Below are 14,434 nucleotides of genomic sequence, written 5' to 3' on the forward strand. Positions count from 1 at the left end.
TGCTATTAAATACGAATTTCTTCTTGACACTCGAGAGAGGTAGTAGAAAATAATAGGAATTCTTGGCTAATAAACTAGAAGAATTTATGATATAGATTTCTTTATGAATTAACTTGGTGGATGGTTAAGTGATGTCGAACCTCTACAATTTGTCTCTCATTGAATTTTCGTCTTGCGAACTCGTTGTTAATTAATTTTATTTATTCCAATTTTTAGTTATTTAAACTCAAACCATTCTCGTAGCTCTACATAGGATTAAGATTTTATTAGTTAAAAATATTTAATATAATATCATTTTATTCATTCTCTGTGGGATCGACATGGACTCATTTTCTATATTAAAACTTGACACCGTGCACTTGCGGGCACAAAATTACGCAACAAGTTTTTGGCGCCGTTGCCGGGGAATGAATTTTATTTGATTTATATTAAATTGTGAAAATTAGTCTTAATTTTGATTTAGAGCATTTTATTTTATTTTGTTGGTTTTAATTTTAAATATTTCTCTTGTTTATTCCGTTTATGCGAAAAAGCCAGAGTTACGACTCACTTCTCTTTGATCCCAAAATCGAGAAAACTACTAAAGCTTTGAGAAAATCTAGAAGAGAAGAGTTGCAACAAATGGCTGAAGAAAGAGAAAGAGTTGTCAATAATACTCCGGTTCCAATCATAGATCACTTTAGACCGGTGATCAACAATCATTATTCTGGAATAGCTCGGCAGAATATCACGGCAAATAATTTTGAATTGAAGCCAGCTTTGATCAATATGGTGCAGCAGAATCAGTTCAGTGGTGCAGCGACTGAAGATCCAAATTTGCATCTGCGCACTTTTCTGGAGATTGCTGACACAGTGAAAATTCATGGTGTTACTGAAGATACCATCAGACTACGATTATTCTCATTCTCTCTTAAGGATAATGCTCGTAGTTGGTTGCAGTCATTACCTCTTGGGAGCATCACTACATGGGATGACATGGCTTCAAAATTTTTGGCTAAATATTTTCCGCCTGCCAAGTCGGCTCAGTTAAAAATAGAGATCACTACATTCAAACAGCAAGATTATGAGCTACTGTATGAAGTTTGGGAGTGTTACAAGGAATTTATTCGGAAGTGTCCAAACCATAATTTTCCAGATTGGGAATAAATCGAATTATTCTACAATGGTTTGAATGGGCCAACTAGGATTTCTGTGGATGTTGCAGCTGGAGGTTCGATATTCTCTAAATTTCCTACGGAGGCGTATGAGATGCTTGAGCAAATGACTATTAATAGTTATCAGTGGTCGATCGAGAGAACCGCGATAAGGAAACCTGCTGGAATTCATGAAGTTGATGCGTTCACTGCCTTGACTGCTCAGATGGCTACTATTTTTACACAATTGGTTGCGCTGACCAAAGGAAATCAAAGTTCAAATGAGTCAGCATCACTAGTGATGCCGTAACTTCTGCTGATGGATTTGTGAGTGTGGAGCAAGCTCAGTATGTGAACAACCGAAATTTTACTTGCTATCGAGGTAATCCTGTACCAAATCAATATCATCCTAGTTTGCGCAATCATGAGAATTTTTCATATGTAAATAATAATAATGTATTGAATCCTCCACCGGGGTTCAATAATAAAAAGGATGAGGGTACGTCATCTTTGGAGGATTTGGTTGGTAATTTTATTTTTGAGTCAACAAAAAGATTTGAGAGAACTGAGAATAGGCTTGATAATATGGAGATACACTTGACCAATGTGGGTACTTCTATGAAAAATCTTGAAATACAAATTGGTCAACTTGCCAATGGCTTGACGAATCAGCAGAGAGGATCTTTTCCTAGCAACACTGAGGTGAATCCAATAGAGCAATGCAAGGCTATTACTTTGAGAAGTGGTAAGGAAGTTTGGGTAGATGAACCAAAAGTAGTGTATGATGAGGATCGAGTTGAAGATATTGAGGTTGAATCTAAAGAATCTGTCAGTAAAAATTCTAGCAAGTCTGCAGTTATGCATGAGAAACCGCATGTGCCAAAAGCTGTTCTGCCATATCCTCAGTGGTTCAAGAAAAAAATATTGGATGAGAAGTTTTCTAAGTTTCTTGACATCTTCAAGAAAATTCATATAAATATTTCATTTGCTGATGCTTTGGAGCAGATGTCACACTATGAAAAATTCATAAAAAATGTGATGGCAAGGAAGAGAAAACTTGAAGAATTTGAGACAATAAAGTTGACAGAGGAGTGCAGCGCCATCCTGCAAAAGAAAATACCACAAAAATTGAAAGATCCAGGGAGTTTTACTATTCCTCGTATTATTTGTGGTGCAACTGTTAATAGGGCATTATGTGATTTAGGTACAAGTTTTAATTTAATGTCTTTGTTTATTTTCAGGTCTTTGCAGCTTGGTGAGGTGAAACCAACCACGATTACTCTGCAGTTGGCTGACCGTTCTCTGACTTATCCTTGCGATATTGTGGAGAATGTATTGGTAAAAGTAGATAAATTTATTTTTTCTGCTGACTTTGTAGTGCTTGACATGGAAGAAGCTCAAGATGTCCCTCTAATTTTGGGGCGACCATTCTTGGCAACTAGAAGAGCTTTAATTGATGTGCAGGACGGTGAATTAACTCTACGAGTTGGTGGTGAAGCGGTCACTTTTAATATTTATAAGACCACGAATTACCAAGATGAAGTACGTGCTTGTAATCACATTGATTTATTTGATTCTTTTGTGAATAATTTTGGTGTAGGAATAGAGTTGAAAAGTGGGTGAGATCCGAAGGTGGCGAAGAAGGTGAAAAAGAAAGCTAAGTCCAAGATGATTTTTGAGTATGTTTGGAGGGTGAAAGAGAGGAACAAAACCTCCAATAAAGTGACAGGAGTTGGCTAAAATCAGCTTCAAGTCGGGCTGAAGACTTTAAACCAAGCGCTTTTTCGGAGGCAACCCAAGTTTTATTTTATTTTATTTTTGTTTTGTTTTTTATTTAATTTTTAATTTTTTTTGAGGGCATGTCTTGTTCACACGCTAACATTGAATTTTCTACTCTAGGTCCTTGTAAAGAAATATCGAGTATCAATGTACCTGCCCCCGAAATTATGATGGGCTATGACTATTGACGGTCATGCCACAGGTATGTGCATTCCTTCGTTCTTGTTATTGAATTATCGTACATTGAGGACAATACACATATTTAAGTTTGGGGGGGTGTATAAAAAATTTGAAAATTGTGAAATTTTTTGATGAGTTAGTTTGGGTTAGCATGATGTGTAATTGTGTTGGCATATGATGAAAATAATTTTTGTTGTTAAAATTGTTAATGTTAGCTATATTTTATCTTGAGTTCTCACTCATATTCACTATGCCTCGATTGTTGACACTCTAGTGATTAAAGAAGCCTTATGATTTTGTGAGTGAATTGGATGATTTGATTCTTAACTTTGGTGATTTATACTTGAAACCGAGGTAGACTTCTACAAGCTTAGAAATGATTTAGGCAAAATTTTTATTGAATGATGAAAAGTTGCCAAAGAAACAAAGAATTTTTTTTACAACTCCATTTGGGTCTGGAAAGATATTGAAATCCTAATCACCAATCCATGGCTAAGTTTGCGGATAAAATAGGGTTGATGCTCCATCCGGGCTATAGACGAGGGTATTTAAATCCGAATCTTATCTTTAGTTATAGCTAAGTCTACAGGTAATTATTGGGGCTAAAATAAAACTGGGTGCAAAATCCAGCGATGTTATGAAAAAACTATGATATAACTTGAAAAGACCTTTTGATCTTAGTGAGTAGAACTTGAACTTGTTGTAGAGTGTTTTCAAACTAGAGAGCAGAATTGATGAATCTATGAAACAAACTTGTTGCATTAGTGTATCGAAAGCGAGGAGAGTAGACAAGATTGGCAAATCACACACACACCAGAACTCTTGAGAAAATTAGCGGACATATGTATTGAATCTTGGAATGTAAAAATTCGGAGGTCAACTATATTGCTCATTATTGTTTTTCTCGGAACTAGCAAAAGTCTAAGTTTGGGGGTATTTGATAAGTTCATTTTATGCACTTAATTTTCATATGATTTGAATTGGATTTTGTGATGTATCGAGTAGATTTTATGCGTATTTGTTGTTGTTTATGTGAGATACAAGGATTGGAGGAAAAGTAACGAGAAGAGATGGAAAAAGTAATTACGGAGCTGCAAGTTTACAAAATTACTGGAGCTGATATATACATTCAAATCCGATCTCCGCCGTTCACAATAAATTTGGGATGTTTTAAAGCTGCTGTGAAAATTTCAGCTCAATCTGACGGCTAGAACTCAAGTTATGATTTTTTCAAGAATGCTGCGCGAGTTGGATGCGTTGTAGTGCCCCCTCGCCCTGTAGCTCTTATTTTGAGAAAAATATCGGCGATCAGCGCCCCGCGCCCGAGGGTAGCGCACCCGCGCCAGACGTGTCTTATTTTTGGAAAATTTTAGTCTCGAACTTTAAAAGGACTCTTTGGCATATATCAAGTTAGAATCGAGGGTTTTCATGAATTTTTTTGAAGGCTAGAGACCAAGGAAAAGGGAGAAGAAGCATTCTTGGCATGAAGACGGACGAAGCAACTACCGGAGACGGAGAAGAATCATCTACCTTCATTTTTATTTCATTCTTTCTCCTAATTTTTTAATGATGTTCAAGAACATGCTTTGTTTGACTTTTATTTTCATTATGAACTAATTTCTTTGTCTATAGGGACGATGTAGCTTGACTTGAAACCATGTTTTTGATATTTTGATTGATATATTAGAATTATTCATTCGGTTTATTTGTGTTTTCCTAAATTGATTGTGTTTAATTAACTGATCATTAGTTGAATTGTTATATTTATTTGAAATCTAGCACTCGAGAGAGGAGATTTTGAATAGGACCGTAGAAAAATACATCATTGGAGTTTATAGAGTTCGATAGGCCTATAACTTCATTGAAGCCTTTTTAAGAATTACTGTGCCATTTACCGGATTTTATAAGTGAACTTAGATAGAGATATTGAGTTTGCTATTGAATACGAATTTTTGCTTGACACTCGAGAGAGGTAGTAAAAAATAATAGGAATTCTCGGCTAATAAACTAGAAGAATTTATGATATAGATTTATGAATTAACTTGGTGGATGGTTAAGTGATGTCGAACCTCTAGAATTTGTCTCTTATTGAATTTTCGTCTTGCGAACTCTTTGTTAATTAATTTTATTTATTGCAATTTTTAGTTATTTAAACTCAAACCATTCTCGTAGATCTACATATGATTAAGATTTTATTAGTTGCAAATATTTAATATAATATCATTTTATTCATTCTCTGTGGGATCGACTTGGACTCATTTTCTATATTAAAAATTGACACCGTGCACTTGCGGGCACAAAATTAAGCAACATGCAGCTACTGAAGATCTAAATTTGCATCTGCGAACTTTTCTGGAAATTCATGGTGTTATTGAGGACACCATCAGATTACGATTGTTCCAGTTCTCTCCTAGGGAGAATGCTCGCAGTTGGTTGCAGTCACTACCTCTTGGGAGTATCACTACATGGCTTCAAAATTTCTGGCTAAATATTTTCCGCCTGCCAAGTCGGCTCAGTTGAAAATAGAGATCACTACATCAAGACAGCAAGATTTTGAGCAGCTTTATGAAGATTTGGAGCGCTACGAGGAATTTCTTAGAAAGTGCCCGAACCATAATTTTTCATATTGGAAACAAATTGAATTATTCTACAATGGTTTGAATGGGCCAACTAGGATTTCTGTGGATGCTGCAGGTGGAGGTTCGATATTCTCTAAATTTCCTGCGGAGGCGTATGAGATGCTTGAGCAAATTACTATTAATAGTTATCAGTGGCCGAGCGAGAGATCTGCGATAAGGAAACCTGTTGGAATTCATGAAGTTGATGCGTTCACTGCCTTGACTGCTCAGATGGCAACTATTTCTACACAATTGGCTGCGCTGACCAAAGGAAATCAAAGTTCAAATGATTCGGCATCACTAGTTAATGTCGTAACTTCTGCTAATGGATTTGTGAGTGCGGGGCAAGTTAGTATGTGAACAACCGAAATTTTACTGGCTATCGAGGTAATCCTGTACCAAATCAATATCATCTTAGTTTGCGCAATCATGAGAATTTTTCATATGTAAATATTAATAATGTATTGAATCCTCCACCGGGGTTCAATAATAAAAAGGATGAGGGTAGTTCATATTTGGAGGATTTGGTTGGTAATTTTATTTCTGAGTCAACAAAAATATTTGAGAGAACTGAGAATAGGCTTGATAATATGGAGATACACTTGACCAATGTGGGTTCTTGTATGAAAATTCTTGAAATACAAATTGGTCAACTTGCAAATTCCTTGACGAATCAGCAGAGAGGATCTTTTCCTAGAAACACTGAGGTAAATCCAAGGGAGCAATGCAAGGCTGTTACTCTGAGAAGTGGTAAAGAACTTGGGGTTGATGACCCAAAGGTAGTAGATGATGAAGAGGTTGAAGAGATTGTGGTGGAATCTGAAAAATTTGACAGCAAAAATTCTAGCAAGTCTGCAATTGTGCCTGAGAAACCGCCTGTGCCAAAAGCTGTTCTGCCATAAATCTGAGATTTTCTCTGCTGCTGAGGTACCATCTGATTTCCTCTCTGTCTCCACAAACCCTCTTCCGCTCCCTTTGCATGATTCATGGCATCCGCAAAGTTATCAGGCCTAGCAGTGTTTACCAACGTGAAGATGTCGGGATTTAAGCCGTTGATGAACTAATCGACTTTTGCTTCTTCATTGTCGGTGATATGCGGTGCAAAACGCAACAGACTATCGAATTTGGCAACATACTCTTCAATGTTCAAATTCCCTTGCCTCAGATTGGAAAACTCGGCTCCATTGTCCTTTCGGTACAAAACAGGGAAAAACCGCTTATAAAACTCAGTTTTGAAAAGATACCAAGTAAAAACTGTACCTCGATTCTCCATGGATATCTTCGTCGTGATCCACCAGTTCTTAGCAACACCACGAAGCTGATGAATGAATAACCTAGTTTGGTAGTCGTCAGAGTAATCAAGGGAATCGAACAACTGATCAATCTCGTCCAACCAGCTCTCACAGTCAACCGGATTCTCTGTACCTAGCAACAAAGGAGGATTAAACGACTAAAACCTCTTCAGCAAGGTTTCCATAGGAGCCGTTGTAGCATCCATCTGAACAGTTTCAGTACTAGCTTGATCATTCGGTGGATTAACTAGCGGTGGGTTTCTGTTAATAACTCGACGAGGACCCATCTGATAATCAAAGGCTAGGACACGATATATCTCAATTTCTAACAATCGGTGCCCTTACAACCTCTCAGAAAATCGGATATCAGTCGATAAACAAAACATTTATACATCAAGTAGATCATGCTTTATAAATTTAAATCACATAGTCATGTAATTCAAATAATTCTCAATAATAAAGCATGCTCGCATGGAATTAAATAATCGAATAAAATAACTCAATCACATGCGAGGATCCAACACACGCAGACTCGATCTACCCCGCTCACTCTAGTTCAACCAATAACTTATCGCTCTGATACCACTTAATGTGAGACCTCGGTTCTAAACAACTAATCTCAGATTAAACAACAATTAAGCATACAAGATCCAAGATTAAAAGCAATTAATAAGAAATATTTTTTTTTTAAAAACGCCTCGCGCGAGATGAACATCTCGCACGCGCGGCTCGCGCCCGCGCGAGTTGGAATCTCGCTCGCGCGCGGGCCACCATTCCAGAGCCCCTGGGAAAGCTGCCCGCGCTCGCGCGAAATGCCATCTCGCCCGTGCGTGGGTAGCCTGGGCAGAAAAACAATACAAGGCCAATAAAAATTCTTCCATGCTCGCTTACGACATGCATTCAAATACATACACAAAACAAGGTGTAGAGAATACACGTAATATCAAAACATTCTTTCATAAAGCCTAAAATCAACAAGAAGTCTAGATCGATAAAAGTTCCAAACATGCTTCGATTCTAGATTACAATCCGAATACAAAGCAAATTCGAATTACAATACATAACAAGTTCGAGTTCTAACATGCTTCAATCTTAAACAAGATAAACATGCTGATTCGACTTCTAAACCGAGTCTCACTATTAACTCTCCCTCTTTATGCTAACCAGGTCTTCGCTGACTTGATCCTACCCCTCCTGTTGCCAAGTACACATACAAAACAAAGCAACAGCTGGATAACTCCGATAAGAATGATATTCCCAGAAAAAGCAACATAACAAGTAATACATGTAATATCTCAACAACATACTTTCAAGACAACATAATCGAATCAAAACGAATGATATGCATGTCTTTAAAATAGGGATATCATTTCTGATAACAAGGGATTGCTACTCTGCTTTTAGGATCCCGAGGATACGATCACGTAACAACTCACCGACTCTCCCAATCGAGGTGGTGCCATATATCCCACTCCCCCTAGACTTTGGTGCGACTATAAGGAGTATGCTGACACTAGGTGAACCTCTATACCCAGGCCACTCATAGTATAGCCCCCAAAATGTCTAACAAAAAGGGTTGTTCTGCCCGCTGAAAATCAAAGGTTTGGCTCAATATGAATGCATAAAAAAACATAAAGCATTAAGCCATATAACAAAACTCAATCAACAACAAAATAAAAGTTTCACATGTTAGAACAAGTATTGATGCAAGTATGTGATTTTAAGGGAAACTCGAGAACCAACTGTCCCGAGTATGCTATCCTGCTAACGATGACTGCTTGTACCTTTCAATGCAAGTAGCTCTAAATCTGGATACGCTACAAAAGAGAATTTATCAAAAACTATACAACCTATACAACAACAAGTCTCAAGGTAAACTATTTACCGCTCTTCGTCCAACTCTTCGACGATCGAATGCTGCTAACCCAGGGCTCGACAAACTCCAAACGAATCTGTGCGGAGGAAAATAAGATCAACAAAGACGATCAACTCACAAGCCAAGGTTCAACAACACAAAACGGTTCAAAATCTCTAAAACTCAAATCGGCGACATAACGGCGATAAACTGAACAAACCGAAAATGCAAACAGTAGTAAAATATTGATATCAACTCATATCAATGCTAAAACAACAATAAAGGCTCAAACCCCACCAATCTCAAAACAAGATTTTCGAAAATAGGCTTCCAAAAATCATAACAATTCCGAACGTCGCTCTATTTCAAAACCGACTGAGAATAAACGATCAGAACTCTGCCAAGAACAACATACTCAAAACTCAATCGATTCTAACAACATCCGAAAAATAGAATGTATCTAATCGTAGAAAAATTTACGATATAACGAAGCTCTCGCTGCAGTGATCGCTAATTTGCCTTCAGAAATAAATTTAAACGGACGGATCGAGCTCGGACTGAAATCCCAAAGCTTGGAAACTCAAAGGGTCGGCTTCAATGGAGGAGGAACGAAATGGGGAAGGAGATGAGTGAAGGAGAATAGTCAACCAAGACAAGATAATATATTCAACTCCAATTTTGCACTTTAGTCCCTGAAATTTCCAAAATTTGTAAAATAGACCCTGATCAAAATCAAGTAGGCTCTTGAACTCTGTAATCTCCGATTAACTCAAATAAGCTCATTTAAGATAAAAATCGGGGCGTTACAGGATTTTAGGTGCTACATATTTTGTGCGGAATTCTTGCTTTCGTTCTCATAGATAGTGGTGCATCGCATTCATTCGTTTCGACACGTTTTGTTAAGTGTCATAGATTGTCATACATTATCCTAGACGTATTACTTTTGGTATCTACCCCAACTGATCATTCGGCTTTGGCCAAGCATTTATTCTTGGGTTATTCTTTAGAGTTTTAGGGCTCTGAGTTATCGACGAATCTTATGATTCTAGCAATAGAGGATTTTGACTGTATTTTGGGTACCGATGTTTTGACTTCTTATCGAGCTACTGTGGACTATTATCCAAAGATTGTTCAGTTTCGTTCAATCGAGGGCGATATTTGGTTTTTCTATGGTGAAGTATCTCGACCCCTTATGCCTCTAGTATCAGCTAGTCAGACTTTGGAAGCAAGTGGGGAAGACTATCTTATCTATGTGATTGGTACTTCCATATGGAGTAGGGCTTTTGAGGAGATACAAGTAGTTTTCAAGTACCCAGATGTTTTTTCAGATAAGATTCCAGAGTTTCCTCCCGTTCGAGAAGTCAAGTTTGGGATCGAGCTTGTGTCAGGGACGACATCTATTTCTTGTGAACCTTATCGCCTGACACCAGCAGAGATGAGGGATTTTCAGCAGCAGTTGCAGGATTTGTTGGATAAGGGGTATATCTGACCGAGCGTTTTACCTCGGGGAGCGCCAATACTTTTTTTCAAGAAGGATTGTTCCATGCGTCTCAGTATTGACTACAGACAATTGAACCAAGAGACAGTTAAGAAAAAGTATCATTTGCCACGTATTGATGATTTGTTCGACCAGCTGCATGGTACTTCAGTGTACTCAAATATTGATGTTAGGATCGAATACGTGAGTAGAGGGGGGTGAATACACACTTAAAAATTTTTCAAACTCTTTGCGAGCAGTCTTAATAGAGTTAATTATTAAGGATATTTTCTTTATTCTGAAAAGCAGTTTGAACTACTTAAGTAGTGCGGATAAACAGTCCAAGTGAATTTGTGATATATTTATATGTTTAAGTATAGATAATAAAATGAATGAGCAATTGAAGTAAATAAGATAAGATATATGGAAGTTCGAAAAAAACTGATTTTACGTCTCTCCTTCTTCCATGAAGGAAGGAATTTACTAGAAGACTTTGATTTATACAACCCATGTACACAATCCACCCCAATCGTTGAACTTATACTTTGCCTAGATCGAAACTCCTAGTTCTCAACACAAATTAAGACGACAAGTCTTAACAGCAACAAATGAAATAATCGTAGTTTGAATGAATCCTTAGATTCAAACTGATGAGCAACTCCTCTTCAACAATTCTTTGATGAGCATTTGGGAGTCGACTCTTTGCCCTTGATGATCCTTAGAATGATCTGATATGTAGCTTATATATGTTGGCTGAGTGAGAAGTTGAGATAAATATATGCAAAGTGCTCAGAGTATTCTGATAGCTTTTGAGATTTTTCACTGCTATTTCTCTTCTTTTTGTTCTTTTCTCTCGAAATCTTCCTCTATATTTTTATAGTAATCTTTTTGTAACGTTCATATTTTTGTTGTTCTTGAATTACCTTAATAGATCTACCCGTTTGTGTATCCAGAAATTTTGTGAATTTATTTTCTTTTTGAATATCATATGCAATACTAGATTTAACCATATGTTGTGCAGGCCTTTGATTGTTACTGTTCAGTCTATACCTCTTTTGAATTGACCTGCAGTTAAAGAACTGTACGTCTTTGATATCTCATTTGAAAATTTGTTCTATACTGGACTGGTTTCTTCCATGACCTGGTGGAACTTGACTCATTAATCTGATCAATTCCATGTGGTCCTGAATTCAACCGAATATTTCCAGAATAAATGTTCTTGGGTTGTTCATAGCCTAGTCCTTTATGCTTGACATTGTTTTCATAAGGAATTTTCTAATATGTATTATCATTAGACATATCATGATCATATATTGTACTAGATATGACAAAATTTATCATATTAACTTTGCCCTTGTCCAGTTGCAATTCAGTGTTTGTCTCAGTAATAGTGCATTCATTTGAATCAAAACCGAGGCCAATATTATCACCTGTCTGTTTAACTTTACTCGAAGTCTGTCAAGTTCCTTTTGTTGCATGCAACTTGATTCACTTTACTTATCCTTGAGTTTAGTATTTTTTTTGTTTTTACTTCCCAAAATTACTGAGAGAGTTTCATATACTCTCTAGTCATTTTATGTAATGCATGTACTAAATCTTCACGAGTAATTTCAGAATATCCAAAATCGAATACCTCATCATTATGCTCTTCATTATCCAGCTCTATATTAGCCATTAAGAATGGAACCTTTTCATCTTTGCTTTCACTGGAAGATTCCTCTGAACTATTTGATTCTAAATTTGAATCATCCCATTTCTTGCTTTCTTCTGTCATCTGTTTTTTTGATCTTTTTTTTTTTTTGAATTGCTTTCTATCATCTTTGGATTGTTTTTTCTCAAAATACTTCATTACATCTTTTCTTGTCCTCTTACCTGCAGCAAAATGCTCTGGTTTTCCACAGTTAAAGCATGTAGGACCATCACTTGTATGGTCCTTTTTATTGTAAGGTTTTGAAAACTTGGATTGATTCTTTCTCATAAATTTACCAAATTTTTTTTTACAAAGAGAGACATGGCTTCATTACTGATTTGCTCGGTCGTCTTCTTTCCAAACCCTTCTTCAACTATTGGAGAAATAGTAGTTGCAGCCAAAGCTTTTGTTGGTTGAGGAGTTGATGGTTCTTCTTCAGTACAAATGCTTAGTTCAAACTCATAGGTTTTTAGATCAGCAAACAAGTCATGCAGTTCAATTTTGCTTAAGTCCTTAGACTCTCGCATTGCTACAATCTTCACATCCCATTCCCCGATCAAAGCACGCATAACTTTCATAAAAATTTCACGATTAGAATAAACCTTACCTAGAGTGACAAGTTCACATATGATGTTGTTGAATCGTTCATCAAATTATGCCATAGTTTCTCCAAGATCCATTTTGATATTATCATATTTTTGAATTGCCACCATGAGCTTATTATCCTTGGTTTGTTCATTTCCTTCACATAGCTGAATAAGTTTTTTCCATATTTCTCTAGCGATTATACATGTCTTGATGTTGTTGAACATGGTTTTGTCCAAAGTATTGTAAAGAATATCTTTGGCAACGTTATCAAGATTTTCCTTCTTTTTGTCCTCAGTGGTCCATTCAGACTTGTGTATTTCAACAATCTGAGGTTCACTACTCTTCATAATGCACCAGTGTTGATTTTTGTGATTTTCATGGGGTTATCTGTGATGACATACCACATATCATCATCTTGTGCTGACAAATGCGCCTACATGCGAATTTTCCAATCATCATAATCTTCTTTAGAGAACATAGAATTTTTTTTAAATGTAGATGCCATTATGAGTATAAAATATATCAAAGAATAAAGAAAAACCCTCTCTCATACCACTTGTTATGATCTAATACGTGTGTAGAAGGAGCAGTGAATACACTCTTAAATATTTTTCAAACTCTTTGCGAGAAGTCTTAATATAGTTAACTATTAAGGCTATTTTCTTTATTCTCAAAAGCATTTTGGAATAATAAAGTAGTGCGGATAAACAGTCCAAGTGCCTTTGTGATATATTTATATATTTAAGTAAGTATAGATAATAAAATGAATGAGCAGTTGAAGTAAATAAGACAAGATATATGGATGTTCGAAGTAAACTGCTTCTACGTCCCCCCTTCTTCCACGAAGAAAGAAATTTACAAGAAGACTTTGATTTATTTAACCCATGTATACAACTCACTCCAATCATAGGACTTATCCTTTGCCTAGATCAAAACTCCTAGTTCTCAACACAAATTAAGAAGACAAGTCTTAACAGCAACAAAGTGAAATAATCGTAGTTTGAATGCATCCTTAGATTCAAACTGATGAGCATCTCCTCTTCAATAATTCTGGGATGAGCAGTTGGGAGTTGATTCTTTGCCCTTGATAATCCTTAGAATGATCTGATATGTAGCTTCCATATGTGGGCTAAGTGAGCAGTTGAGATAAATATATGCAAATTGCTCAAAGTATTCTGATAGCTTTTGAGATTTTTCACTGTTATTTATCTTCTTCTTGTTCTTCTCTCTCGACAGCTTCCTCTCTATTTTATAGTAATTATTTTGTAACGTTCATCTTCATAAGTATTCTTCCAAACTATCTGTTAGATTTACAAGAATCTTCATAAATGTCTTCATAAATATGATACAGGATCTTTGCCCAAGATGAATAAGATTAATTCTTGCTGCTCTTTAATGTAGTTGACGGCTTGTCTGTTTTATTTGTCTTTGAGCTTATTTCTCTAGAGCAGTCTTGATTTAATTCGTTCTTGAAAATCATGCATGCTAAATAAAATAGAGATAAACACGTCCATTTAAAAGTGTGTGAAGGTACCCAACGGAGTTGACCCTATCAAAAAATGCATAATATCCATTTACATATTTAAAATCTATAAACCTCGTTCGTAGACTAGTCTCAATTTCTTCGTCACCGGGATTAAACTCATACCTGAAACACATTAAAACTAACTTGCAACCATTTAACATCAGACAATTTATATAACATTAAATCATTTAACACAACATTTAAAAATATATTTTAACACCTAAAAACTCAACTTTGAAACATAAAATCTCATGCAATATACATAGCACAAAATCTTTTAAACATAAATTTTAAATA

At 36.2% G+C, this 14,434-nt stretch overlaps 2 protein-coding genes and 1 non-coding gene across 3 annotated transcripts; 2 read left to right on the forward strand and 1 right to left on the reverse strand.

Moving 5' to 3' along the window:
* Nucleotides 1–1,024: 1,024 nt before the first annotated feature.
* On the reverse strand, nt 1,025–1,130 carry LOC140885704 (small nucleolar RNA R71). The gene has a single exon (XR_012151122.1). It is a non-coding gene; the product is annotated as a small nucleolar RNA R71 (small nucleolar RNA).
* Nucleotides 1,131–1,718: 588 nt separating this feature from the next.
* On the forward strand, nt 1,719–2,756 carry LOC140879322 (uncharacterized). Its single transcript, XM_073282998.1, has 2 exons — nt 1,719–2,021; nt 2,139–2,756. Exons 1-2 carry the CDS (start codon nt 1,719–1,721, stop codon nt 2,754–2,756), a joined length of 921 nt encoding a protein of 306 aa, XP_073139099.1.
* Nucleotides 2,757–9,896: 7,140 nt separating this feature from the next.
* LOC140879323 (uncharacterized) lies at nt 9,897–10,346 on the forward strand. The gene has a single exon (XM_073282999.1). The coding sequence runs from the start codon at nt 9,897–9,899 to the stop codon at nt 10,344–10,346; it is 450 nt and encodes a 149-aa protein (XP_073139100.1).
* The last annotated feature ends 4,088 nt before the right edge of the window (nt 10,347–14,434 follow it).

This window comes from Henckelia pumila, chromosome 2 (assembly GCF_033568475.1).
Source record: "Henckelia pumila isolate YLH828 chromosome 2, ASM3356847v2, whole genome shotgun sequence".
Taxonomy (NCBI): Eukaryota; Viridiplantae; Streptophyta; class Magnoliopsida; order Lamiales; family Gesneriaceae; genus Henckelia; species Henckelia pumila.

Coding starts and splice junctions, on each gene's coding strand:
- LOC140879322 (XM_073282998.1), top strand. CDS start 1,719: ATGGAGATACACTTGACCAATGTGGGTACTTCTATGAAAAATCTTGAA. Junction 2,022..2,138: donor AACCGCATGTGCCAAAAGCT/GTTCTGCCATAT, acceptor GCTTTGGAGCAG/ATGTCACACTATGAAAAATT.
- LOC140879323 (XM_073282999.1), top strand. CDS start 9,897: ATGATTCTAGCAATAGAGGATTTTGACTGTATTTTGGGTACCGATGTT.